Source organism: Myotis davidii, unplaced genomic scaffold, assembly GCF_000327345.1.
Source record: "Myotis davidii unplaced genomic scaffold, ASM32734v1 scaffold478, whole genome shotgun sequence".
Classification (NCBI taxonomy): Eukaryota; Metazoa; Chordata; class Mammalia; order Chiroptera; family Vespertilionidae; genus Myotis; species Myotis davidii.
The window spans coordinates 5,154,667-5,180,843 of NW_006289570.1; the positions used below are offsets into that span (position 1 = coordinate 5,154,667).

General features: G+C 45.5%; 1 protein-coding gene across 7 annotated transcripts in view; it reads left to right on the forward strand.

Annotated features, from left to right (window-relative positions):
• Positions 1 to 7: 7 nt before the first annotated feature.
• Positions 8 to 26,177, forward strand: part of DEPDC5 (DEP domain containing 5) — a 64,730-nt gene continuing 38,560 nt past the window's right edge. For all 7 annotated transcript variants that reach the window (XM_006762096.2, XM_006762098.2, XM_006762097.2 and 4 more), the window contains exons 1-22: positions 8 to 95; positions 762 to 883; positions 4,218 to 4,305; positions 5,090 to 5,136; positions 6,291 to 6,376; positions 7,210 to 7,293; positions 8,632 to 8,681; positions 10,695 to 10,764; positions 13,094 to 13,172; positions 14,084 to 14,145; positions 16,221 to 16,290; positions 16,584 to 16,656; positions 17,716 to 17,819; positions 18,359 to 18,433; positions 19,533 to 19,667; positions 20,761 to 20,822; positions 21,088 to 21,161; positions 21,885 to 21,954; positions 23,212 to 23,248; positions 23,913 to 24,033; positions 24,707 to 24,927; positions 25,535 to 25,738. In XM_006762096.2, the coding sequence (XP_006762159.1) occupies positions 826 to 883; positions 4,218 to 4,305; positions 5,090 to 5,136; positions 6,291 to 6,376; positions 7,210 to 7,293; positions 8,632 to 8,681; positions 10,695 to 10,764; positions 13,094 to 13,172; positions 14,084 to 14,145; positions 16,221 to 16,290; positions 16,584 to 16,656; positions 17,716 to 17,819; positions 18,359 to 18,433; positions 19,533 to 19,667; positions 20,761 to 20,822; positions 21,088 to 21,161; positions 21,885 to 21,954; positions 23,212 to 23,248; positions 23,913 to 24,033; positions 24,707 to 24,927; positions 25,535 to 25,738 (1,870 nt within the window). In that variant the 5' untranslated portion in view covers positions 8 to 95; positions 762 to 825. The remainder of the gene's footprint in view (positions 96 to 761; positions 884 to 4,217; positions 4,306 to 5,089; positions 5,137 to 6,290; positions 6,377 to 7,209; positions 7,294 to 8,631; positions 8,682 to 10,694; positions 10,765 to 13,093; positions 13,173 to 14,083; positions 14,146 to 16,220; positions 16,291 to 16,583; positions 16,657 to 17,715; positions 17,820 to 18,358; positions 18,434 to 19,532; positions 19,668 to 20,760; positions 20,823 to 21,087; positions 21,162 to 21,884; positions 21,955 to 23,211; positions 23,249 to 23,912; positions 24,034 to 24,706; positions 24,928 to 25,534; positions 25,739 to 26,177) is intronic.

The window sequence follows — 26,177 nt, forward strand, 5'->3', positions numbered from 1 at the left end:
GTCGACAGGGGCTCCCCGAGGAGGCGCGAGGGACCTGGCGAAGGTCCGGTCCTCGGGGCCTCGGGCTGAAGCGGGAAGGGGGTCCGGCGCTGCGGGTGAGTGGAGCTGCCAGCCGGGGCCCGGGTTTGGGGAACAAGAGGGAGGCCCCACCCCCAACCCGCTGTGTGACCTTAGACCTGGCTCTGCACCTCTCTGAATCTCAGCGGCCTCCGCCGTGAAATGAGTGAACGTGCGGAGGACCCGCTGCGAGTTTGCACGGGTGGAGGTGCGGGGGCATGAACCCGCGCCTTCCTCCCATTTATACTCTTATTTGCCCTCGACATGGATGACCAAACAGGAACTGTGGCCATGCCTCTCAGCCTCCCGAGTGGTTTTGGCCAAGTCAGCTCGCCCCGGCCCACGCTCTCCTCCCACGGAAGGAGTGCGCTTACCTTTTCAAAGCGCTGTATGACTTGAGTGTTTTTGGTGGAGATGGAGGCCAGGTAATCAGTGCCCCCTTCTCACTCCCGGTTTCCCCCTGTAGGAGTGTCATAGGGTGAATGTCTTCTTCTTGGGGGAAGGACGAGAGCGTGGCCCCCAATCCTCTCGTTCTCCAAATTCTCTGGTCCTCTTTGTCCTCCATCCCTCCTTGGAGGCGTTATTTTTCATCCACGGGTTTGGTGCCACCTCTCCGCTGGGCAGCAACAGTATGTGCAGGAGGTTCCAATCGAAGAGCAGTTGCAAGGCGAAGTCTGACCGCCTTTCTGTTTGTGTTTCTCAAGGGCAGGGAGGCAAGATGACTTCTCGCCCCCAAGCCTGGAACAGCTGAAGGAACCGCTGTGCAAGATGAGAACCACAAAGGTCTACAAACTGGTCATCCACAAGAAGGGCTTTGGGGGCAGCGGTCAGTATCGATTGGGAGTTGTGTGAGTTGGCCGAGGTCCTGGTGTGTCCAGTGCCTTGAAAATGACACACTGGCTCGTGTGACCATGAAGGCGCGACAGGCAACTTGTCTGAGTGAAGCAGCCAGTATAATACTGTAGTGGAAGGGCGGTAGGCGCAGAGAGTACAGCCCTTTTCTTTCTTTTTTGTTTTGTTTTGTTGTTCATCCTCACCTGAGGATATTTTTCCATTGGTTTTTTAGGGAGAGTAGAAGAGAGAGGGAAAGAAAGAGAGAAACATGGATGTGAGAGAAACACATTAATTGGTTGCCTCTTGCACGAGCCGGGACCAGGGCCCAAGCCCGGGAGAAGCCTGCAATCAAGGTACCTGCCCTTGACCGGAATTAAACCTGGGACCCTTTAGTCCACAGGTCAATGCTTTATCCACTGAGCCAAACCAGCTAAGGCCAGGCCTTTTTTTAAAAGCATTTGCACTTGAACCTATTTTTTAAGTTCTTTTTTTTTTTAATTTGATTTCAGAGAAGAAGGGAGTGAGAGATAGTACATTCATGATGAAAGAGAATCAGTGATCAGCTGCCTCCTTCACGCCCCCTACTGGGGATGGCGCCCACAAACAGACTGACCAGGAATCGAACTATGTGACCTACTGGTTTGTAGGTCAATGCTCAACCACTGAGCAATACCAGCCAGGCTGCACTGACTTTTTTTTTTTTTTTAATATATTTTATTGATTTTTTTACAGAGAGGAAGGGAGAGGGATAGAGAGTTAGAAACATCGATCAGCTGCCTCCTGCACACACCCCCCCACTGGGGATGTGCCCACAGCCAAGGTACATGCCCTTGACCAGAATCAAACCTGGGACCCTTCAGTCCTCAGGCTGAGCCAAACCGGCCAGGGCTGCACTCTGACCTTTAAGGAATATTGTGAATATTACCAATTAACACCTTTCATTTGTTAAATTGAAGGGTGTTAAGTCAGCCTGCACTGGTTTGGCAGAAAAGAGAAACTTACATTCAGTGAGAGAGAAATAGCAGATGTGCATGAGACAGGTATGATCAAAGCATGAAGCTTTGCATGGCTCTGAGGCCATGTGAGAAGGGGCGGAAACACGGCGTGTTGTCCTGCGCTAGCCAGAATCCAGAGTGTCAGCTCTGCCTCTGACTCTCCCTGTGGCCCTGGCCAGCCCCTGGTTTATCCTATCTACACATCCACGGGCCTTTTGTCTTTTCTCTGAGCACCTGAGTCTATAAATCAGCAGAGGGTGACACTTAGTAATATGATTTTTTTTGCTAAATAAATAATTTTCTCTTCTGTCTTAACAACCTTATTTGCTTCAGCAATTGGAATTAACAACACAATGAGTTGTTTTAAAATGGTATATTAGTATGCATTTGCTCCAAAGGCAAGGGCTGCCAAAAAAGGAAAAACAATCGTGTTTTGTTTTTTTTAGTATAGTTTTTATTGATTCCAGAGAGGAAGGGAGAGGGAGAGAGAGATAGAAACACCAATGATGAGAGAGAACCATTGATCGGCTGCCTCCTACATGCTCCGCACTGAGGACTGAGCCTGCAACCCAGGCATGTGTCCTGACTGGGAATCGAGCCATGACTTCCTGGTTCATAGGTTGATGCTCAACCAATGAGCCACGCCGGCCCGGTGGAAAAACATTAGTTTCTCTGTCATAAGGTGTTGTGGAGGTCAAGTTAGGTGACGTATGGCAAGTATTTAGCAAAACATCAGGCTTGTTAGTGCAACTCCATAAATGTAGCCACTGTCATGACCAGGACCAGGATAACCAGGCATTGCTATACTTAAAACAACTTCTGCTAAAACTCACCCTCTGTGGTCAACATTATTCTTGGCGTGCGGCTGATGCTGCCTACACATGGGGGAAGTAGAACTGAACAGCCAACACAAATCACTTTTGGTAGCGGGACAGAGGCAACAGGGTGGGGCACAGGTAGGTGTCCAGTTGTGAGTACACGAAACACAGAGTTTATTCTTGTGTGATTACTTATTAATTTTTGTATTATTTTCCATACGAACACCTGGAAACCTACTTGTGCCCCACCCTATGTGGTAGTAGATACGATGCATACAGGTCTGCTTTTTCCTGTTGACGAGGCCCAGGTAGCTAGGTGCTGTACCCTGTTTCCTGTAGGGTTATAAATAAAAACACATCCAGCCATCCTCAGGTGCACACCTGTGCCAAACATAACGGTTATGAGCACGATAAGGTCCCTTGTCCCTGAGGGGCATTCAGCTTGAAGAGACAGACGAGCGAAAAGGAAATGATAACGTGAAGCAGAAGGAATGCATGCTCAGGGAGCTTCATTCGGACTGTGGAAGTTGGGACAAAACTGTCATAAAACAGAGGATTTGGCATAAAACTGTCAATGGAAACAGTATGCCACAGAAGCCCTGGCCGGTGTAGCTCAGTTGGCTGAGCATTGTCCCATGCACTAAGAGGTTGGTTGCTGGTTTGATTCTTCACCTGGGCACATGCCCGGTGGTGGGCTTGATCTCCTTGGTTTGGGTGCATGTGGGAGGCAGCCAGTCGATGATTCTCTCTCACATGGATGTTTCTTTTTCTTTCTTGGTGCAGAGAAGCTGCCAGGTGGCACGGGAGAATTCATCAGCTGGGCACTGAAGAGGAAAAGTAGCCTTTATTGCAGTATATGTATATATATATAAAATTTGGAATTAACCCAGTGCTTTGATTCCTAGGCTGAATTTTGATTGGATCTGATTATGTTTGAAATTTAGATATACTTATTTGTCATGATTTTAGCTTAGTTAAAGGCCATGTCTTTCCCGAAATATCAAGAGAAAAAAAAAATCACTCCCATCTTTATGGCTTTGAGTATATTGTATTTGCAAGAGTTCTCTCCCAAACAAAGCATGAAACCATGTCCGCCCTTTATTTTAAGGGTCTCTTTGGATCCTAATGTGAATGGTATCGGAAGCTTTTTCCCTGATCAGATGCTGCCCCCCGAAGCCCATTTTATTTGGCTTGACTTTCATGACATATGAGAGGCGGTGGGCGTTAGGTAGACGGAGCTCTGGCCTAGGCAGTCATCAGTTTTGGCTGGGCTGTTACTAGCTGTTTACCCTTCACCTGTTCTTCTAGGGTATATCCTCATTTCTGCTAGAGCCAAAGATTTATTGTGAGGGTCGTATGAAGACGGTACCTTTGCATCATTTTGGATAAATAGAAGGGATTGTCCTGTCATACCCGCCCGAGGGGGTGGCGAGGACCCAGTGTGAGAACACGCATCACACCTGTCACTCACGTGAGTGTGTTTCCTGCTTGGGACTGCCGAATTGTCTTTCAGATGATGAGCTGGTCATGAACCCCAAAGTGTTTCCTCACATCAAGCTTGGAGACATTGTGGAGATTGCTCACCCCAACGATGAGTACAGGTGAGTGCCTGACTGGGGTCAAGGGAGCTGACTTGGGGCTGTTTCCAGATGAGATTTTGTTTAAGGGGCTTGACGGGCAAGACAGCTCTTTGCCTTGGGATAAAAATGCTCCAGCCTCTAGGATTCGGTAAGTCCATAATCTGTTACAAAGTGGTGCATTCTTTCTGGTTTTTGTTTTTCATTCTTTCTGTTTTTGTTGTTAATCCTCACCCGAGGACATTTTTTCCCATTGATTTTTAGAGAGAGTGGAAGGGAGGGAGGTGAGAGAGAGAACGAGAGAGAGAGAGAGAGAGAGAGAGAGAGGGAGAAAGAAGCGGGCATCAATTGGTTGCCTCCTGCACAAGCCCCAACTAGGGCCAGGAATTGAACCTGCAACCCAGGTATGTGTCCTTAACTGGGAATTGGACCCTCGACACTTTGGTGCACCAGCCAACATTCTAACCACTGAGCACACTGGCCAGGACCATTCTTTCTGTTTTTGAAGCCGAATTGACAACTCTATGAAAAATGCTGGCAGGCTGGAAAAGAGCAATGGGGATGCAGGGGAGGGGAAGAGGACCTGCGTAATACTTTCAACAATAAAGATTTTCAAAAGAGAGAGAGAGAAACATTCTGTAGCGGTTTTCCATTTCCTTGAGTGCGGGTGCAGGATTGCTTTGTTGTGCTGCAAGTTACAACATGTCCAGGGTCGTTTGTTTACCTTTTAGAGGGGCGGGGGGGTGCATGAAAAAAGCTAGTTAGTTACTGCTGATCGCATCCCATCTTTTTGTTGCTTTTCCCCCAGCCCCCTGCTTTTGCAAGTCAAGTCACTTAAGGAAGATTTACAGAAAGGTAAGAAAAAGTTCCATCTCTCTTCTCTAAGGTTTTTGTACTCTACTATCCCAGACACTGCAGGAAACTTCTCTCTCTCTCTCTCTCTCTCTCTCTCTCTCTCTCTCTCTCACACACACACACACACACACACACAAAACAACTGCCCTGTGTCATCTAACCTGACATTTACTTTCCTACACCTTTGGTTAGTTCCTAGTTTCAAAAAAAAGAACTATAGAGTGAGGGGGGTGGGAGAAACATCAATGTGAAAGAGACACATTGATTGGTTGCCTCCTGCACCTGCCCTGAGGATTGAGCCTGCAACCCAGGTACATGCCCTTGACTGGAATCGAACCCTCAACCCTTCATTCCCCGGGGCCAATGCTCTGACCACTGAGCCAAACCGGTTAGGGCAAGAAACCTTTCTTTACAATCTCAGGAATGAGGGCACAGTACTTCTCTCCTTATTGTGTTAATCTCTTAAGAAATGGTCCACTATCGAAACTGTCCGTGAATCGCACTCGTCAGCATCGGGCACTGAAGAAACTATTTTAATCTAGTGTCAGGAGGAAAATTAATCTGAAGAGGTGAAGCTTTACACTTAACTCCAAAGTAGTTGTTGCAAAACATGCTTTCTTTTTTTCTTTCCGTTTTTTTAAAATATATTTTTATTGATTTCAGAGAGGAAGGGGGAGGGAGAGAGAGAAGAGAGAGAGAGAGAGAGAGAGAGAGAAACATCAATGATGAGAGAAAACCATTGATGGCTGCCTCCTGCTCGCCCTAGGACTCATTGTGGAGTTGGTTTCTTTCTGAGCGACCATCACTACTTCATTCCCAATAAGAAAGGACTCTTCCCCTTCTGAATTTTCACAGCTCCTTGAACTTTTTTTTAAACTTTTTTATGTTGCTTCTTAAATTATTTTCTCTTTCTCTATGTGTCTTATCTCTTTTTCTCTCTCACTTTTTAATTGCTTGGGCTCAAGTCTTTATCTGCTTATGTCATCTGAAAAGCAGAGAATTCTAAATTTTAAGCTCCTGGTAGGCAGAGAACATGGCTCGTCCATGGCAAAGGGTCAGTTGTGTTGCTTCCTGAACGTCTGAGTATTTATGGATTAGAGTATATGTACCTGCTTTTTTCCAGACTGTATTACTAGATTTCTTCTCTGTTTCAGAAACTATCAGTGTGGACCAGACCGTGACCCAAGTGTTTCGTCTAAGACCTTATCAAGATGTCTATGTGAATGTCGTAGACCCTAAGGTATGTCTTTGTTCTGGGCTGGAATATCTTTCCGAGATGATTAGCACCCTTCCTCTAGGTTAGGCCTCTAAGGAAATAATGAGTTACTTATGTATAGTGTTAGACTATGAAATATGCAGTCACATGTAGGTTATTTAGATTATAGGGAGTATGTAAGTTGCATTTAAAATGCCCCCCCCCTTTTTGCCCCTCTTTCTATAAGGATGGAATCTTTTAAAAAATATTTATGTATGTATATATATATTTTTTCTCCTCCCGTTTTAAAGATTTTGTGTATAGATATCTGTGTGTGTTTGTGAAGCTACAACTAAAGTTTTCTATTAAAATACTAAATTTTCTTTATAGTCTCGCACGTCTAGAAACAATGCTATAATAAGTAAAAATCTTCTAGAAGGTATTATTGACATTATCTAGGGAAATAAAACAAAACCTCGATGTCATATTTGTGTGTCAGAATTAAGACTAAAACAACACAATAGAGTGCACAGGTGATGTACTGTGGAATTGTGCATCTGAAACCTGTATAATTTTGTTAACCAGTGTCACCCCAGTGCAGTCAATAGCAAGAGGAAAAAACTGAAACCCAGAGCTAGCACTCTGGTGCTCTTGGCACTTAACCGTGATTCAGCTGCTGTAGCCTCCGTTCCAGACTCATCACCTGTTCTCAGAAACGTTGTCGGCAGGATAAAATCTGTCTGTCATGGTGCTGCTATTGGATGGTCTTCCAGGAGTTTCTTTTTTGCCAAAAGGTGTCTCCATGTGACGGGCATTATCTTATACCCGTGAAGTGAGGCAGAAGGATGCAGAGGGAGATGTTTGATTGTCTTTTCTAGGACGTGACCCTTGATCTAGTGGAGCTAACCTTTAAGGATCAATATATTGGCCGTGGGGATATGTGGAGACTAAAGAAAAGTTTGGTAAGATACGATTTTTTTAAAGTCTGTGCCTTTTTATATTATATTAATAATCCATGTTCTCATAGAGATTAGAGGATCCAGTAAGGGAGAAGAGCTTACAGTCATTTCAGATTGCAGCCTCACTGACAATTATTGGGAACATTGCCTGTATCTTCCTCCATTACTTTTCATCGTGTTTTCTTTTTTTTTTTCTTCTGGGAATCGGACCTGCGACCTTCCAGTGCTGGGAAGAGGCTCCAACCAACGGAGCCACACCGGCCAGGGCTTTTTTCATAGTTCTTTTCTTTTTAGCTTTGTTTTGCTTGTCTATTATCGGAGAGTTTTACTCTGCATTTTTGGTTTGAATGGGAAACTATAATATTATTTGATATTTGAATAAAACTGTAGTTTTCAATTTTTTCCTTGATTTCATTTGCACCTCACATGTCCTTCTTCTGGACAGGTATTTATTACCGCTCATTTATAGATGTGAAAACTGAGATTGAGACGTTAGGTGATTGGCCGAGACTAGAAGGCTGGGAAGCAGTCAGCACTGAGCTAAAATCCAGAACTCACTGCTTCCAGCTTACACTGCTTTTGCCATACCCTCCTCCTATTTTCCTTATTTTATCTTTAATTTACATTTTCCACCTAAAATGATGAGTTCATCAAAATTGTGAGCTGGTGCTGAAAATTCTCCTTATTGGATTTTTTTTAGTGCTATGAAGCAACAAATTATAGGTAGAATTTCCATGCAGTGCATATTTTCAGAAAAAAAATCTTTGCTCATTTTTTTAAATTTATTTTTTGGTTAATCCTCACCTGAGGATATTTTTCATTGATTTTCAGAGAGAGTGGAAGGGATGGGGAGAGACAGAAAGAGAGAAACATCGATGTGAGAGAGACACATCGATGGGTTGCCTCCTGCACATGCCCCAACCAGGGCCGGGGATCGAGCCTGCAACCAAGGTCCGTGCCCTTGACCGGAACCAAACTGGCGTGGCTCTTTGCTCATTTTCAATGATAGAAGGAGGGTTCTATTTTCCGACATGAGAGCTAACATGAGAAGGAAACGTTCTATATATAAGTGAGTATGTAAATTTAGGTACGCATGCAAACATGTGAGGATAAGTCTATCGGTGAAGCTGGCTGCTTATCTACCTGGTCTTTACTATTGTCTGTACTTGCCAAACTCTTAAGACCCTGCTGTTGGACCTGCCCCAGCAGGCTTTCCTATAAAGCTGTTACTCCCAGGCTAATTGAACTTGGGGTTGTTAGGAGGGATGAGACAGCCTGGAGCCTTTCTTGATGACCTTTTACCGCCTAGGAGTATTGTTAAACCTCCCCCTCTTCCCTTAGGTCAGCACATGCGCCTACATCACTCAGAAGGTGGAATTTGCTGGCATCAGGTAGGTATTACCTGATTGGCTAGTCAAGGGGAGCAGGATGAAATGCAGCCATGGGGCTGCAGACAGCATTTGAGGCCTATGGATGTCCCTATAATGAAATATGCAATAGTTTAAAATGTTAGGTTCTCTTGTGGCTAAAACAAACCAACCCCCCCCCTCCCCCCAAATGCACCAGGGTCCTGGCAGCTGCTGAAGCCACCTGGTGTTCTGTAACAAAGGAGGTCTAGGCTATAACTTTAGAATTGGAAAAAGCCTCAGATGAACAAACTTAACAAACCTTTTTTTTTTAAATACATATTTTTATTGATTTCAGAGAGGAAGGGAGAGGGAGAGAGAGAAACATTAATGATGGGAGAGAATCATGGATCAGCTGCCTCCTGCACACCCCCCCACTAGCGTTTGCGCCTGCAACCCAGGCATGTGCTCTTGACCGAAATCAAACTCGGGACTCTTCAGTCCACAGGCCAACGCCCTATCCACTGAGCCAAACTGGCTGGGGCTAGTTCTGCCTTTTTAACTGTATTGAATTACTCGTGATTCATTAAAGTTATTTCTATATTTCACTTTGTTTAGAAGAGACCCCCCCCCCTTTAAATTAAAAAAGCAGACTTCTACATAATAAAGCTGTCGGTACAAAGATGTGTATAATGAAATATGTAATCCTTTTCCTTAGAAGACACTGTGTCTTTCCTGAAATTTGTTGCACATGTACAAGCATATTTGCACCTGGTTGGCTCACTTAATCATGTTAAGGTTGACAGGTGGGCTCCGGTGATGAAGCCTGAAATTCCCCATCCACTTTTTACCTAATGGTTTTATCCATTGACGATTGTTGTGAAATGGTGGTTTTCTAATTTAGTCATTCTTTCTACATTTATTAGCCAGGATCATTTTGAAAAGAACTTTTATACCAGCTACTAGGGCTGTTTGATTGGTCTGAACTACTTAATTGGGAAAGAAAAAAAGGATAAGGGAATTTTTCCCCCAAAAAGGGATGTTTTATGATTCAGCCATAAATTGGACGCGCAACCGCTGCGCATACTGGCTGGGCTGTCTTGGGTTTGTTTTGACTCATAAGACCTGAGGATATTTTCCGCTGATTTTTTTTTTTTTTTTAAGAGAGAGAGAAAAACATCATGTGGGAGAGGAATTGATTGGTTGCCCTCTAGGCTGGTCGGCGCTAAAGGCCGTGTTCTTTCACTGTTCTACCGATTTTACAGTCTTAACAAGTGGCAGAGGAGAAAACAAAAAGCCCCCCAAAAACAATAGCAAGTTGCCATGAAAATTATTCACTAGAATGACCTCCATTGTATAGGGCAGTGGTCGGCAAACTCATTAGTCAACAGAGCCAAATATCAACAGTACAACGATTGAAATTTCTTTTGAGAGCCAAATTTTTTAAACTTAAACTATATAGGTAGGTACACTGTTATTAACTTAATTGGGGTACTCCTAAGGCTTAGGAAGAGCCACACTCAAGGGGCCAAAGAGCCGCATGTGGCTCGCGAGCCGCAGTTTGCCGACCACGGGTATAGGGCCTCTGTCCCTTCTTGCCTTCTAACTGCCTGTCTTCTAATCCTGATATTAAGATGGATTTTGTTTCTGTTGAGACTGACTGTGTTAAAACTGGGATTAGCAGAAATGCTCCTCAGTGCTTCTTAGTTGTTTTTTGGGACATGGACCCTTTTAAGAATTGACAAAAGCTGCAGTACTGTGCCCAGAACAAAATTTGCTTCACTGGGGAGAGTACATGGCTTCCCTGGAGCCCTCTTTTTAGACCCACGTGCTGTCTGTGGGCGCTCAGGTTAAGAGTTCCTGTTGTGCATCTACAACATGCTCTAGGAAGTCCTCGTGTTGTGTAATCCGTCCATGGCACTATCTCTGGAAATCCGTAGCTGGCCAGGTCACTTGGGTAGAAGTAACAGAGTAGAGTGAGCCGCCCTGAAGTCACCACCGTGTCTTCACGGTTCATGTAAGATTTGCAATAACTTGTGTGTGTGTTTCTCCTTTCAGGGCACAGGCTGGTGAGCTGTGGGTCAAGAATGAGAAGGTCATGTGTGGTTATATCAGTGAAGATACCAGGGTAAGATGGAGAAAATGTTTTTGGTGTTTTTTTTTGGTTTCGTTTCCCCATATCGTGATGTCTAAGGCCTGAAATAAAAACAAGACAGAGAAACAAGCAAAAACTTGATAATGAGTGGCACAAGGCCCTCTGCTGTTAGATAAACTTTATAACCAGTTCAAGTACCTGGTTTTCCAGCCTCCAAATTTTTAGAAGTAGCAAACATAAAAAGAGAGGGAGTATTAATGTCTATAAGTTATTTTTATAGAGAAAAAATATGGTGGGTTGATTGATAGATGGCGAGGGATGGCCAGATGGTGATGGGTGGCATGTTCAGTATAGGATTTAGGTGGTGGGTATGTGGGTGGTTGCTGTATGATTTTTAAAAAAACGTTTTTGTATGTTTGAAACTTTTAATAATAAAATTAAAAAAAAAAACCAAATTCTAAATTAAGAATGGCAGCATTAATATGGCTATATATCTACATAAATATTAAAATATGATAGAAAAAGTTATAATCGATATTAACTAGAACATTTTAAAGTATCTTTGAAAGAGACTCAAATATAGTAAATGACATTCACTTTATTTTTTTAAAAATATATTTTATTGATTTTTTTTACAGAGAGGAAGGGAGAGGGATAGAGAGTTAGAAACATCGAATAGCTGCCTCCTGCACACCCCCTACTGGGGATGTGCCCACAACCAAGGTACATGGCCCTTGACTGGAGTCGAACCTGGGACCCTTCAGTCCGCAGCCCAGCGCTCTATCTACTGAGCCAAACCAGTTAAGGCTGATTAATTCACTTTAAAAAAGGAAGACAAACAGCCCAATTGACCAATAAACACATGAGAAGATGTTCTATATCATTAGTCAGTAGGGGAATGTCAGTCACAACCCTACTGAGCTACCACCTCAAACTCACTAGGATGCCTGTGATAAAAAAATTTTAAAAAGGAAAATGGCCGAAACCGGTTTGGCTCAGTGGATAGAGCGTCGGCCTGCGGACTGAAAGGTCCCAGGTTCAATTCCGGTCGAGGGCATGTCCCTGGGTTGCGGGCACACCCCCAGTAGGAGATGTGCAGGAGGCAGCTGATCGATGTACCTCTCTAGTGGGTAGAGCATTGGCCTGTGGACCGAAAGGTCTCAGGTTCGATCCCAGTCAAGAGCACATACCTCAGTTGCAGGCTCCTCCCCAGCCCGGACCCTAATCAGGGCTTCTGCAGGAGGCAACCAGTCATGTGTTTCTCTCACATCAATGTTTCTCTCTGTCTTTCTCTCTCTTTTCCACTCTCCCTAAAAATCAACAGAACAATATCCTCTGGTGAGGATTTAAAAAAAAAAAGGAAGTGATGATTCATGCTGAACCTTGAAAACATTATGCTAAGTGAGAGCCAGCTCTGCCACTTACCTCCCATAGCTTGCACATAGTCAACTCTATTTTTAAAAAAATACACTTTTACAAGTGTTAGAGAGGATGGGGAGAAATTAGAATCTGCATACACTCCCGAGGTGAATGTAACACTTTGCGGCCACTGTGGAACAATTTGGCGGTTCCTCCAAAGGTTAAGTGTAGAATCACCAAATGACCCAGCCATTACACTCGCAGGTACATGCCTGATAGAATTGAAAATATGTGTTCACACAAAAACTTGCATACAAATGTTTGTAGCGGAATTATTCACATAGCAAAAAGTGGAAACAACCAGGAATAAAAAAAAAGTATGGTATAGCCATACCATAGAAGGTTATTCAATAAAAAAAGAATGAGCCCTAGCCGGTTTGGCTCTAGGTTCAGTGGGTAGAGCATTGGCCTGTGGACCGAAAGGTCTCAGGTTCGATCCCAGTCAAGAGCACATACCTCAGTTGCAGGCTCCTCCCCAGCCCGGACCCTAATCAGGGCTTCTGCAGGAGGCAACCAGTCATGTGTTTCTCTCACATCAATGTTTCTCTCTGTCTTTCTCTCTCTTTTCCACTCTCCCTAAAAATCAACAGAACAATATCCTCCAGTGAGGATTTAAAAAAAAAAAGGAAGTGATGATTCATGCTGAACCTTGAAAACATTATGCTAAGTGAGAGAAACCAGTTAGAAAAGGCCACAGATTGTATGATGCCATTTATGTAAAGTGTTCACAAGAGACAAATCCACAGAGACACGGAAGAGGGTAGGAGAGAGTAACTGCTAGTGGGTATGTGTTTCTTTTCGGAGTGATAAAATGTCCTGGCATTAGTGCTGATGGTTGCATAACATTGTGACTATGCTAAAATCCACTGAGTTTGCTAAGAATGGCGAGCTGAAACTCTACATCATTGCTTTTCTAATGCAGTCATGTTTTCGTTTATTTCAGGTGGTGTTCCGTTCTACGTCGGCTATGGTTTACATATTTATTCAGATGAGCTGTGAAATGTGGGATTTTGATATTTATGGTACTGTCCCTAAATGCTGGCGGTCACTGCTAATGGGGAGAAGTTTCTGATTTCTCCCAAGTTGTTATCATTGCCAGTAAGCCCTTGACATTCTCTAACGACGTGTCCCTGGGATTTTTACAAATTCTCAAATGCTAGAACAAACAAACAATTTATGTATTTTCCATATACTGAATTACATGACGTGTGGCAAAGCGTTAAAAGGTAAACAAAAAGATAAACTAAAGCACAAACACTCAATGCCAATAGATCTTTAATTGTCCTGTGACTATAGGGTCAAAAGTCATAGAGAGAGTGACTCTGTGAACCAATACTTTCTTTGGTATCTTTCATTTCTCATCCTATCATCCCAGAAATCTCATTTTATTAGAATGACGACACAAGTAGAGAACAGTAAAGGTGCTAGGCAGTGTGGATACTGTGGCCAACACACCGCTTCATGGTGCACGCAATTCGGGTTTGTGTTTTATAAAATTATAAATTCCTTTTTTCCTGCGGGTCATCAAAACACTCAAAAACAGCAGGAACTGAAAATGGTCATTCAGCGAATGCCCAGGGTCCACCCGGTCATCTAACGAGCTGCAAGCATCACTATGAAAATGCTCATGTTTGGAAATTAGATGGTTCTCTCATTTTGAAGACCCACCGTATTTTCCAGTCGTCAAAGCTTTTCCAATCTTGCATTTTACCTCGAAGCCATGGCCTCTCACTCAGTGAGGTGAATGCTGAATTTGACCCCATAGAAAGTCTAGGTTGAAACCCCTTTTGTATGTCTGGCTTTTATGATCTTGTTTGAGGACATAGCAGAACCCCTTTCTCTTGGACTAGTCCCATTCCTGCGACTTTACTGAGAGAAGTAATTGTCAGCACGAATGACAGATTGTCCTCACCCTCTTCTTGTTCCTTTTCAGGGGATCTGTATTTTGAGAAAGCTGTGAATGGTTTCCTTGCCGATCTCTTTACCAAGTGGAAGGTATGGTTCCCCTTATGTACTCAGTCTCATTGAGCAAATGTCTTTAAATGCAGATTTAAAAAACACACTATTTCTACTAAACTGCATTTCATTGAGGTGTCTTAGCTAAAGCCTAAGTTGATAAGACTCGACTTAAATTACTTTAATCACCTTGACATTGTAAAAAGCGCTTATGAAAAACCCATAGTTAATATCATACCCACTGTGGAAAGACTGATAACTTTGCCCCAGAAGATCGGGAACAGTACAAGGATACCTGCTGTCACCACTAGTATTCAACATTGTCCTAGAGTTCCAGCCAGAGCAACAACGTAAGAAAAAGAAACAGTGGCCCTGGCCGGTAGCTGGGTTGGTTAGAGCATCGTCCCGAGATGCCATGGTTGTAGGTTTGATCACCGGTCAGGGCACATCCAAGAAGAAACCAGTGAATGCACAAGTGGAACAACAAATCTATGCCTCTCTCTCTCGCCTCTCTCTCTCTCTCTCTCTCTCTCTCTCTCTCTCTCTCTCAAATCAATAAATAAAAAAATTTGTTAAAAAGTATTTGAGGTCACACATGTAGCAGAAAAGAGCATGGAGTCTGGATACAAATAGACTGGGTTCCAAATTATGGTTCTGCTCTGATTAGCTTCTTTATATTTAAATATATTTTATTGATTTTTTACAGAGAGGAAGGGAGAGAGATAATTAGAAACATCAATGAGAGAGAAACATCGATCAGCTGCCTCCTGCACACCTCCTGCTGGGGATGTGCCCGCAACCCAGGTACATGCCCTTGACCGGAATCGAACCTGGGACCTTTCAGTCCGCAGGCCGACGCTCTATCCACTGAGCCAAACCAATTTCGGCGCTTCTTTATATTTGAGAAGAATTCAGTCTCTCTGAGCCTCCGTTTTCTTGTCTATAGATTGGAGATAATAATAGTCACTAACTCACAAGGTGTTTTAAATTAGCTGCACATAGCCAGGTCTCAGCAGGGTCTGGGTCTCAATGTAATCTAAGTCTCATTCTCTTTTCTCAACAACATAGGGAAAATGTCCTCCAGCTCTGAAGGTTAAAGAAAATAGAAATATGGTGCTTGCTCTCAGAGAACTTACGGAGATTGGATATATGTATTTGAAACAGCAGCTAACCATACATTTATTATTATTATTATTATTATTTTAACTATGCATTTTAGGGGCTAGAATGTCATTTACTTTTGAGTTTGGACGTGGAAGGCGGGCTCCCTGTTACAAGCCAAATTTCATGCCACCTGTAAACACTCCACTTCCTTGGTCTCCAGGCTGCATGGGAGTGCTGCTTCTCACCAATCCCTGTCCCAGTCCAAAGGGAATGCATTGCCTTGGCTTCAACCCCTGCCTCTCGAGCACCCCCCGTCCTCATCCTATGATGGTGACAGGATGTGGGGGTGTCTCTGAGTCTGACATCCACCACCAGCAGTTCTGTTCACATTGCCTAAAGTGTACGTATGTAGAAATTAGAAAACACTGCCTGGCCAGCGTGGCTCCGTGGTTGAGCGTTGATCTATGAACCAGGAGTTCACGGTTCGATTCCAGGTCAGGGCACATGCCCGGGTTGCAAGCTCAATCCCCAGTAGGGGGCGTGCAGGAGGCAGCCGATCCATGATTCTCTCTCCTCATTGTTGTTTCTCTCTCTCCCTCTCCCTTCCTCCCTGAAATCAAAAGAAAATTATTTTTAAAAAACAATAACACTGACACAGATATAAATACCATGATCCTTAGACACTGGGCTGGTCTATTTCATGCCAAAGCAAGAGCTGGGAGGCAGGGACCTCTACTTTTTTTGGTGATGTGCAGCTTTCAAAGCATTTACCACATGCCTGGAGCTTTCGGTCACTTGCCCAGGGTCACGCAGTGGTAAGTTTCAGCGCCAGGGCTGAATCCAGCAGCGCTCTCTTCATCGCCTTGTGCAACCTGTAATTACCTGATGTTACCTGAGACTGTACTACCCACCATGCCTCCTAGCATCGAGAGTGCTGCGTTCATGCGGGCTGCTTCATGTGGAAGGAAATGGAATAAACCTGAGCCTTCTTTTTCTCTACTCATGCCTAGGAGAAGAACTGTAGTCATGAAGTGACAGTGGTCCTATTTTCTAGAACTTTCTATGATGCAAAATCGCTTGGTGAGTACGTCTTTCTCCTAGTTCTTTTTTGTTAAGCTCATTCATTCCGTATTATCTTCTTTCCCTTTGCTCCATCTTTCTCACCCTTCCTGGTCTATGGTCGGTAAAGTGGCAAATAGCACAGTCCTTTAGCGGGTGCAAGGAGTCTGTGGGCTGTGATTCATCTTAAACCAACTTCATAGACACATCATGCTATTTATTTATTTTTGTGATGCCAATGTTCAACCCAGAAACATGGGAGCAGAGAAACTGAGTCTCTCTTTTCAGTCTCATCTTTGTTTTCTCTGTTTCAGATGAATTTCCCGAGGTAAACCGAGCCTCAATTCGGCAGGATCACAAGGGGCGATTCTATGAAGACTTTTATAAGTATGTTTTGGGTCCTTCACTAGAAACCCCTCTCTTTGTTTCTTGGTGGTTTCTTTCCTAACTTTTTTTTTTTTTAAATTAACCTTTGTATTTTGGAGTAATTTTAGGTTTACAGAGAAGTGGCAGAGATAATCTAGAGAGTTCCCATATACCCTTCCCCCAGTTTTCTCTGTTAACATGTCATAACCAAGGTACATTGGTCAAAACTACAAGAACATTGCTATTCACTGAGTTTCAGACTTTTCTCAATTTCACCAGTTTTCCATTTACGTACTCTGTTGTTCCACAGTCCAGTCTAGGATACTACATTGCCTTACGACTCCCCAAACTTTTTGTGGGAAATATTTCAAACTTGCAGAAAAGAATGAGTAATATAATGAACCCATATACCCAACGCCTGGTTTTAACAGTTGTTATATTAGCTTCATCTGTTCTTTTTGTGGCTAAATTATTATTGAGAGTAAATTATAGATATTATAACATTTTGCTCCTCTGCATATCTCAAGAGTAAGGGCATTTCCATGTATAATCACAGTGTAATCACATATATACCCACAGTTTCTTTTATTATAATCACCTTTAAACAAAATTAATAATAATTCTATAATATTATCCAATATCTAGTACATATTCAGATTTCCTTAATTGTCTCCAAAACAACTTTTTTGTTTGGTCTGCTTAAGCAATTCCCCCTTTCTTCTATCCCCTCCTACCAAGTGTTGACTTAATGGAGAATCTGAGTCAGTGGTCAGGTACATGCCCTTAACTGGGAATTAAACCCACAGCCCTTAGGTGTGCGGGCTGACACTGTAACCAGTGAGCCACACCAGCCATGGCAAGGCCATTTTAAAATATTTTCTTTGTTTCAATCTATGTGGCTATTGATATGATTACATTTCTTTGTTAATATTTGTTAAGTGTACTTCACTTTAATTGTGTGGTAAAGCCCCCTAACTTTGGGAATCCCACCTATCTTCTTTCCTTACAACCCTCTAAGGGACCCGCTGTCCTGTGAGTAGTAGTTGAGTGATATCTGTTTCATGATGATGCTCCTTTCAGAGTGGTGGTGCAGAATGAGAGGAGAGAAGAGTGGACGTCACTCCTGGTGACCATTAAAAAGCTCTTCATCCAGTATCCAGTGTTGGTGCGACTGGAACAGGCAGGTACTGCATCCATGGGGTAGAAGGTGCAGCGGGGAAGAGAGGTGTAGGACGAGGCTGGGAGAAGAAGAGGTTCATGCTTGTTCCCCTTCCAGTGCTGTGTGTAGTTTCTGCTTCTATCAGTTTTCTTTTCTTAAAAAAAAAATAAAATATTTTTTTTATTGATTTCAGAGATTGCTTGCAGAGAGAGAGAGGTGGAAAGGGAGAGAGAGAGATAGAAACACCAATGATGAGAGAGAACCATGGATCAGCTGCCTCTCGCAACCCTACACTGGGGATCGAGCCTGCAACCCGGGCACGTGCCCTGGCCGGGAATCGAACCGTGACCTCCTGGTTCCTAGGTTGATGCTCAACCACTGAGCCACACTGGCTGGGCCCAGGTTTCTGCTTCTGGTTGGGTCCGATTGTTCATTACACATGCAGTAGGTTCAATAATGTCCCCACTGCAGGGTGTGGGGTGTCCTGTGGAGCCAGGCACCTGCCACTTGTTTTACAAGACTTTCTCATGAGCTGTTTTCCCTCTCTTGTGTCTCTCGCTTCAGAGGGCTTCCCTCCAGGAGACAATTCTACCTCAGCACAAGGGAACTACCTAGAGGCCATCAACCTGTCCTTCAATGGTGAGTGAGTCCAGCGTCACCCTGAGCAGGCATCCTGCTGACCGCATGACTCTGAACTTCACTGTATCGATGCCAAAGACCCAGGCCTGGTTGGTGATGTTCACACCCCCTACCCACAAATTAATTGAGAGCATTAACTTCTGACGGCCAAAATGTAGCTCTTAGGTCTCCTGCTCGGAACTTAACGTGCTGTTCTCATCTGTTTCTCAGGGTAACCTCAGAGTAAAGCGCTGGGGGATCCTCTTGGCTCTTTGTTTTACTAAACTATATTCTTACTCCTTTTCACCCCAGCCCTCAGCTGCTCCTAGGCAATTTTTTCAATCAACTTTTTTTTTTTTTAAATATATTTTATTGATTTTTCACAGAGAGGAAGGGAGAGAGATAGAGAGTTAGAAACATCGATGAGAGAGAAACATCGACCAGCTGCCTCCTGCACATCTCCTGCTGGGGATGTGCCCGCAACCCAGGTACATGCCCTTGACCGGAATCGAACCTGGGACCTTTCAGTCCGCAGGCCGACGCTCTATCCACTGAGCCAAACCGGTTTCGGCTCAATCAACTTTTTAAAAAATTACAGACGTGACCTGTGTGCCTAGAATTCAAGTCATGGAGAGGGTTAGTGAAGAAATTCTCCCCTTCCTGCCACTGTCAGGCTGGCTCCATGCGAGAGCGGCCGTTGTTCAGAGCGTGGTGGGATTTCTTCCTGATGTTTGTCCCTACATTCCTCTGTCAGTTTGCAAATACCAGAAACCTCCTAAATTCATTTAAACAAAAAGGGAAATTTACTCTACAGGTAAATTTAACGTTGCCTCATTTGTGGAAACTAATGACATGAAGTTTGAGCCTATAGGGCTGGCTGCACAAGGTGAGTGTCAATGGAGAGCAATGAACAAAGGCGACAGTGACATAGTCTTGTGTGAGGCAGTTCTTAATGTAAAAGGGGAGAGGCAGGTGACCAACTAGAAACCAAGTCAGCATGTGGCAGTTGCTGTGGTAGCGATACAGGTAAAATGCTCCGAGAAGAGAGGGTCTGGCCCGTGGCTGGTTTCCCAAAAGCTGTAACATCTCCATTGGAGGGTTTCTTTTGCTTCGTTTCCAGTGTTTGACAAGCACTATATCAACCGCAACTTTGACCGAACTGGGCAGATGTCCGTGGTGATCACGCCTGGGGTGGGTGTGTTCGAAGTGGACCGTCTACTCATGATCCTGACCAAGCAGCGGATGATAGATAACGGTAACGCTCCCCGGGTCGTGCTGACTTCCCCTTAGAACTCAGCTTCCCCTGGCTCTGTGCATCGGAGGTCAGGGAGTGTGAGTGATACGAGGTGACAAAGAATTCCATGGTCAGAGTGGTTTGGGAGAACTTGGGTCATACACATTTAAGCCCATTCCCCAATTTCAGATTTTTTTTTAAACTGTATACCTTTTTTTCTTTCTTTTTTTTTTTTTTTTTACTATTTTAATTGATTTCAGAGAGGAAGGGAGAGGGAGAGAGATAGAAACATCAATGATGAGGGAGAATCATTGATTGGCTGCCTCCTGCACGCCCCCTACTGGGGATTGAGCCCGCAACCCGGGCATGTGCCCTTGACCGAATTGAACCTGGGACCCTTAAGTCCACAGGCCAGTGCTGTATCCACTGAGCGACACCAGCGAGGGCCCTAATTTCAGATTTTAATATGTCACTGTACCCTGCTTATCTCTAAAGGGCATAACTGGTACCCTGAGTTTCCCAAATATATTTGACACTGGGAAGCCCTTTTGGGGATGATGGTTTCCAGGAACCAGTGTCCATCAGCCACACTGGGAAGTCCCATCAGATTGTCCAGTGCAGCCCTCCCTCCGTGGGGTGCTGTGCTTCCCCAACTCGCACCCTGGGCCCCCATTTAATCTGTGCTTCCACAACAGGATGGGGCTGGGAACGGAAATCCCAATTGCCAGTAAAGACACCCTGTTAAGTGACGGGGATCGTCTGGCTTTTTACGGAAATGACAAGATTCCTTTCCCTGTCTGGCCTTGACCCTGGGCATGGAGGCCTGGCTGTCTGTGTGACAAATCGTGATCTGCAGGGCAGGCAGAGGCTGACTGTCGAGCACCAAATAGTGGCAGGTGTGACAGACTTGGTAACAGGACAGAGAAAGAACAAAACACATCTTTGTACTTCTTTGCTGTGTAGGCAACACAGGGGGTTGTAAATCGTGCCACGGAAAGTTGGGTCTGCCCCAGACCCCCACCCAGTGAGATAACCTCGGTAATAGATTGGAGCACTGATCTCTGCTTCTCCCTGCCTCACCTCTCCCCAAACTCTTTTTGGGGTTTTTTTTTAGGAATTGGTGTGGACTTGGTGTGCATGGGGGAGCAGCCGTTACATGCCGTCCCGTTGTTCAAGGTAATTCGGTTTTGGATCGCTTACTGAAGGCCCCTTTCCAGGGCCGGGATGGTCTTGAGAATAGTTTTCATTAGAAACAAGAGTTGGGCTGGGGGGCGCGGGGAGGACAGGGGCAAGCTGCAGAGGTGAATGGGGGGAAAAAGAGGACCAATGTAATACTTTGAGCAATAAAGACGAAAAGAAGGAAAAAGAGAAACAGAAGTGGAGCAGTCGCGTGGCCTACTTGTTTTCGTAGCTGATCTGTGCCTGACTTTCTTGCTTGCAGCTGCATAACCGGAGTGCTCCTTGCGATTCCCGTCTGGGCGACGACTATAATATTCCTCACTGGATCAACCACAGGTGGGTGTGATCTTGACTCGTGGTATGTGACCAGAATGTCAGATAACTTCCTTGCTATTTTCTCTGTAAAGTCTCTTGTCAAGATGTGGAAAGCAAAGCTCTAACATTTGCCTAAAGCTTCTCTGTGTACGTGCCCGACCAGTGTGGCTCAGTGGTTGAGCATCAACCTATGAGCCAGGTGGTCACAGTGTGATTCCTGGTCAGGGCCCAGCATCATGCCAAGCATCTGGGTGAAAAATTATGGTATAAATAGATTTATCTCTGCCAGAAGAAGGAGATTCTAATCCACTTAGGAATCAGAACTAGCACGAACACAATTGAAAGCATAATTAATACTTATAGTAAGTACAAAAGAAGTTAGATTTGGGGAGACCAGGAAGCCTAAGACAGAGGCATTCACGAGGCAGCTGATCCAGGGCTGCAATTTCATCTGTGTCTTGAGGTTTAAAAACGAAGGGGTTTCATGCTCTAGTTGGTTTGGCTCAGTAGATAGAGCGTCAGCCTGCGGACTGAAGGGCCCTGGGCTCGATTCCAGACAAGGGCTCATGCCTGGGTTGCTGGCTTAATCCCCAGTAGGGGGCTTGCAGGAGGCAGCCAATCAATGATTCTCTCTCATCATTGATATTTCTACCTCTCCCTCTTCCTTCCTCTCTGAAATCAATAAAATATATATATTTTTAAAAGGGGTGTTTAGATTGATGACCCTGTTTGTTTCTTTCGCAGTTTCTACACCTCCAAAAGCCAGCTCTTTTGTAACAGTTTCACCCCCCGGATAAAACTGGCCGGAAAGAAGGTAGGTGTCACCCGCCAGCAGAGCCTTGAGGGACTGTCACACACCCAGGCGGTTATTTTGGTCCTGAGATAATCCCTTTCCCCCCAGGGAATAAATGAGTTTCAGAAATTGTTTTAGAACTTTTTACAATTCCCCACATTAAATAACAAGGCAAACCCCCATATGTAAGAAATACCTTTCGCAAAAATATGGCCAAAGAACTATTTTTAGTTTTTAATAATAAAAACTATTTTTATTATGATGTGACTGGTGTGTTCACCCACTGAGACCTCTCAGGTACTGGCAGGGACAAAGACAGGGACACGTTGCAGCAAAGGGGAAATACGTTAAAAAGATCACATCCTAGCAGGTCATTAAAGAAAGGCGCGTTCAGACAGGAGTGGGGACTATTTTTTTTTGCTTACCAAACCGAATAGGTTTAAAACCTATTAATAATTATACCAAAAGTCTGTGAAATTGGTGTTTGAGTATCTGGTTCATGTCTGATTCTTACGAAAAGCAGTTCAGCGTGTGTACGAAGAGCAGTGCAAATGGTCATGCCATTTGACACATCATTTTACTTCCGGCCACGTGGTCTCAGGACATAACCGAGGACATTGAATCTGAGTGGACCTTGGTCTAGTGTTTTGCTTTTTTAAAATATGTTTTTATTGATTTCAGAGAGGAAGAGAGAGGGAGAGAGAGATAGAAACACCAGTGATGAGAGAGAATCACTGATCGGCTGCTTCTTGCACGCCCCCTACTATGAACCATGGCTCATAAGATTGACGCTCAACCAGTGAGCCATACCGGCTGGGCTAGTTTTATTCATAATAGTGACAAGTTGAAAATAATAAGGAAATAGCTAAATAAGCCATGAAATATCCACTCGGTGGAGTATATTTGCAGCCAATAAAAATGCCACTCTTGCGAGTCTGAAGAGGTGACCTTAGACTTCGGCTCTGCCACCTGCTAACCGTGTGCCTTTGAACAAGTCCCTTATTCTCTCTAGAATTAAATAGCCTCCCCTGTGAAGTGGGGTCCGGGGCCCCCCTGGGTAGGGTTGTGAGAGCAAACAGGGTGTGAGGTGGGAGGAAAGGCCCTGGCAGGGCTTAAGGCCACGGTACACAGGCGCCTGGCGTGGGCTCCTGTCTTCCCATCAGTGTTGAGGGTTGAGACGGTCTCCCCCTTGGGAAGCAGCCGCCTGCACGCTGTGCCTTGTGGTCAGTCCTATTCCAGCAGGGAGAGGAGCGATTAACTCTCTCTTTATTTCCTCAGCCTGCCTCCGAGAGAGCGAAAAATGGCCGTGACACGTGTGAGTATCTTCCTCCTTTCATCTCTTTAGAAAGAGCCTGCCATGGCAACAGAGGATGTGAGCTCACATAACAGTTCATAGCCACGTTGGGAGATCTGGGTTCCTAAACCGCCCTTATATATTTGTCCTATCAGCTGCAAGATGGATGGTAATGACAGGCCAGTTGTAGGGGTCAGGGGGAACGTTTGAAAGTACAAAACGCCCATAGGAAGATGGTATTGTAAGAGTGGGATTACAGAAGAATGAGGTACTGCCATCACCTCGCCTCTACTTAGTGTTATACTCTTCCTGCATCCTTTGACATATAAGTCCTATGTCTCAACATCCTGGTGAATGGTTATCCTTTTTAAAAAAATATTTTTGTTAATTTTTAGAGAGAGAGGAAGGGAGAGGGAGAGAGAGAAACATTGATGTGAGGGCAGAACATCTACCGGCTGCCTGTTGTCTACCGGGGATCGAGCCTGCAACCTTTTGGTGCACAGCAGGATGCCCATCCAACTGACCCTCACTGGTCAGGGCATCTCTCTTTTTTTCTTTTTTTTTCATGGGGAGATGATGGTGATGATGATGATGATCATTATGTCTTGCAGATTTTGATGAAGACCCTCGGAAGGCATCTGGTTGAAATGAGTTTTGGTGACAATTCATGTTATTTGTGTTTCAGCTCTTGGGACTCCAAAAGAAGCCGAGAATGCCCTGCCCATCCAAGTAGACTATGATGCCTACGACGCTCAAGTGTTCCGGCTGCCAGGCCCCTCCCGGGCTCAGCGCCTCGCCACCTGCAGGTTTTCTGCCCGATTCCCTTGGGGTGGATATAAAAACTGCTTGAGGTCCGGCGGGACCTTTATGAGAGCAACCTCGAAAATGTTTTCAATTCAAATTAGCCAAGTAGCCTGGGGTGGGGTGGGGGCGGGCTGGAGAGTGTCAGGTGGGGGGAGAATAGGAGACTTATGTAATACTTTCAATAATAAAGAATTATTTTTAAAAAATTAGCCAAATAGGAGGCTTGCCTTATAGATCATCAGGGTCTCTGGGTCAGCCATTTTGTTAGCTCTGTTTGCTGTAACGTATGGTCCCTAATAAGGAGCGCATTTTTCTGCTTTTTACTAGACACTCGGACATCTCATTGGGGATTTTTTAATATATAGTTTTACTGATTTCCGAGAGGAAGGGAGAGGGAGAGAGAGAGAGAGAAACATCAATGATGAGAGAGAATCATGGATGGGCTGCCTCTTGCACGCCTCCACACTGGGGATCAAGCCTGCAACCTGGGCATGTGCCCTGACCGGGAATCGAACCCTGACCTCCTGGTTCATAGGTCGACGCTCAACCCCTGAGCCACGCCAGCCAGGCTCATTGGGGACTGTTGTTACTGGTTTCCCAAGTAGCTTGGGCTGGTGACAGGTTTGGGGGCAGCGTCCCTTCCTTGGCGGTAACTTGTCCTCTCTCCCGGGTCAGGTCTGTGCGCGAGCAGGAGAGTCACAGTCGAAAGAGTGCCAGCTCCTGCGACGTCTCCTCCAGCCCTTCCGTGCCCAGCCGGGCGCTGCCCACGGAGGAAGTGAGGAGCCAGGCTTCCGATGACAGCTCCCTGGGCAGGAGCGCCAACATCCTCATGATCCCTCTCCCCCACCTGCACCAGTATGAAGTCAGCAGCTCGTTGGGCTACACCAGCACGCGAGGTCAGAGCCGAAGCCCGGGCCGAGCTGGGCAGAGCTGGGCGCAGCTTCCTTCCTGCAGTGAGGGGTGGGGCTTGGGGGGCTGTGGCCAGATGTAAGTCCACGTTTAATGATTTCCATGCCAGTGCAGTGAGTACAAACGACCTGAGCTGTCCGTCTGTGTGCCTACGAGGAAAACCAAGCAGGTTTAGCAAACACATGGACTGTCTCTGCCAGGGTCGGCCCTCTGGACATCCAAATATACATATTTTATTGTTCCTCTCACATGCAGAACATACCCACCCCATCTCCACGGGAGGCAATTCAAGTCCTGCCCTTGACGTATACCGGCTTAAAGTGCAGGGTCTTTAAGTCTAGGCGATGTGTGGTCCTCCCCATCAGTTTGGATGTGGCTTCATGGGCCCGTCATTTGGGGACCGAGACTGTTTAAAAAGTAAACACACCCACGGTTTCATTTCTCCCCGGTTTGGTGCTTTTACTCATTTCCCTCACTGCTTGGCATGCGTGCTGTCCAAGGTTGTTGGCAGCCTTGGCAGAAGAGACCGCCTGGTTCTGGTTCCTCTGCGGCTCTGTGCTTGTCTCCGTGTCTCATCTCTACCGTAACCGGCAGATGCCCTGGAGAACATGGTGGAGCCGCCGCAGCGAGACTCCAGCGCGCCAGGGCGGTTCCACGTGGGCAGCGCGGAATCCATGCTGCACGTTCGACCAGGGGGCTGCGCACCCCAGCGGGCACTGATCAACCCCTTCGCCCCCTCACGGATGCCCATGAAGCTCACGTCCAACAGGAGGCGCTGGATGCACACCTTCCCTGTGGGTGAGTTGGTGGCTCAGGAAAGAGCCGTGGCCGGGCGCTCCCGGGCCTGGTCCTCAGCACCGACCAACCACAGGGCCACGGTCAAGTATCCAAACTCCTCTGGTACCTGGTGCCCCGCCTGTCAGATGGGGTCGCTGCGCCCCCTTTGCCTACCCCGGGGGTTCTCGTGAGGACCCCGAGGGCACACCTGGGAATGGGCTTTGTGACTGTAGCGAGCGGTAGGAGCCGAGGGCTTCTGTTCTGTTTGAAAGAGACTGTGCTTTCCCACCTGCTTTCTTCTAAGACTGACGGCCCTCGTTCTCGTTCATTCCTCCCTCTCCTGCCTCTCTCTGGGTTTTATGCAGCTGTGGCTGGAATGCACCTGCAGCTGAATGGGCTCTTGCTGGGCTGGGAAGGGACAGATGCATGAAACGCGAGGGTTTTCCCTGGAAGCCATCCT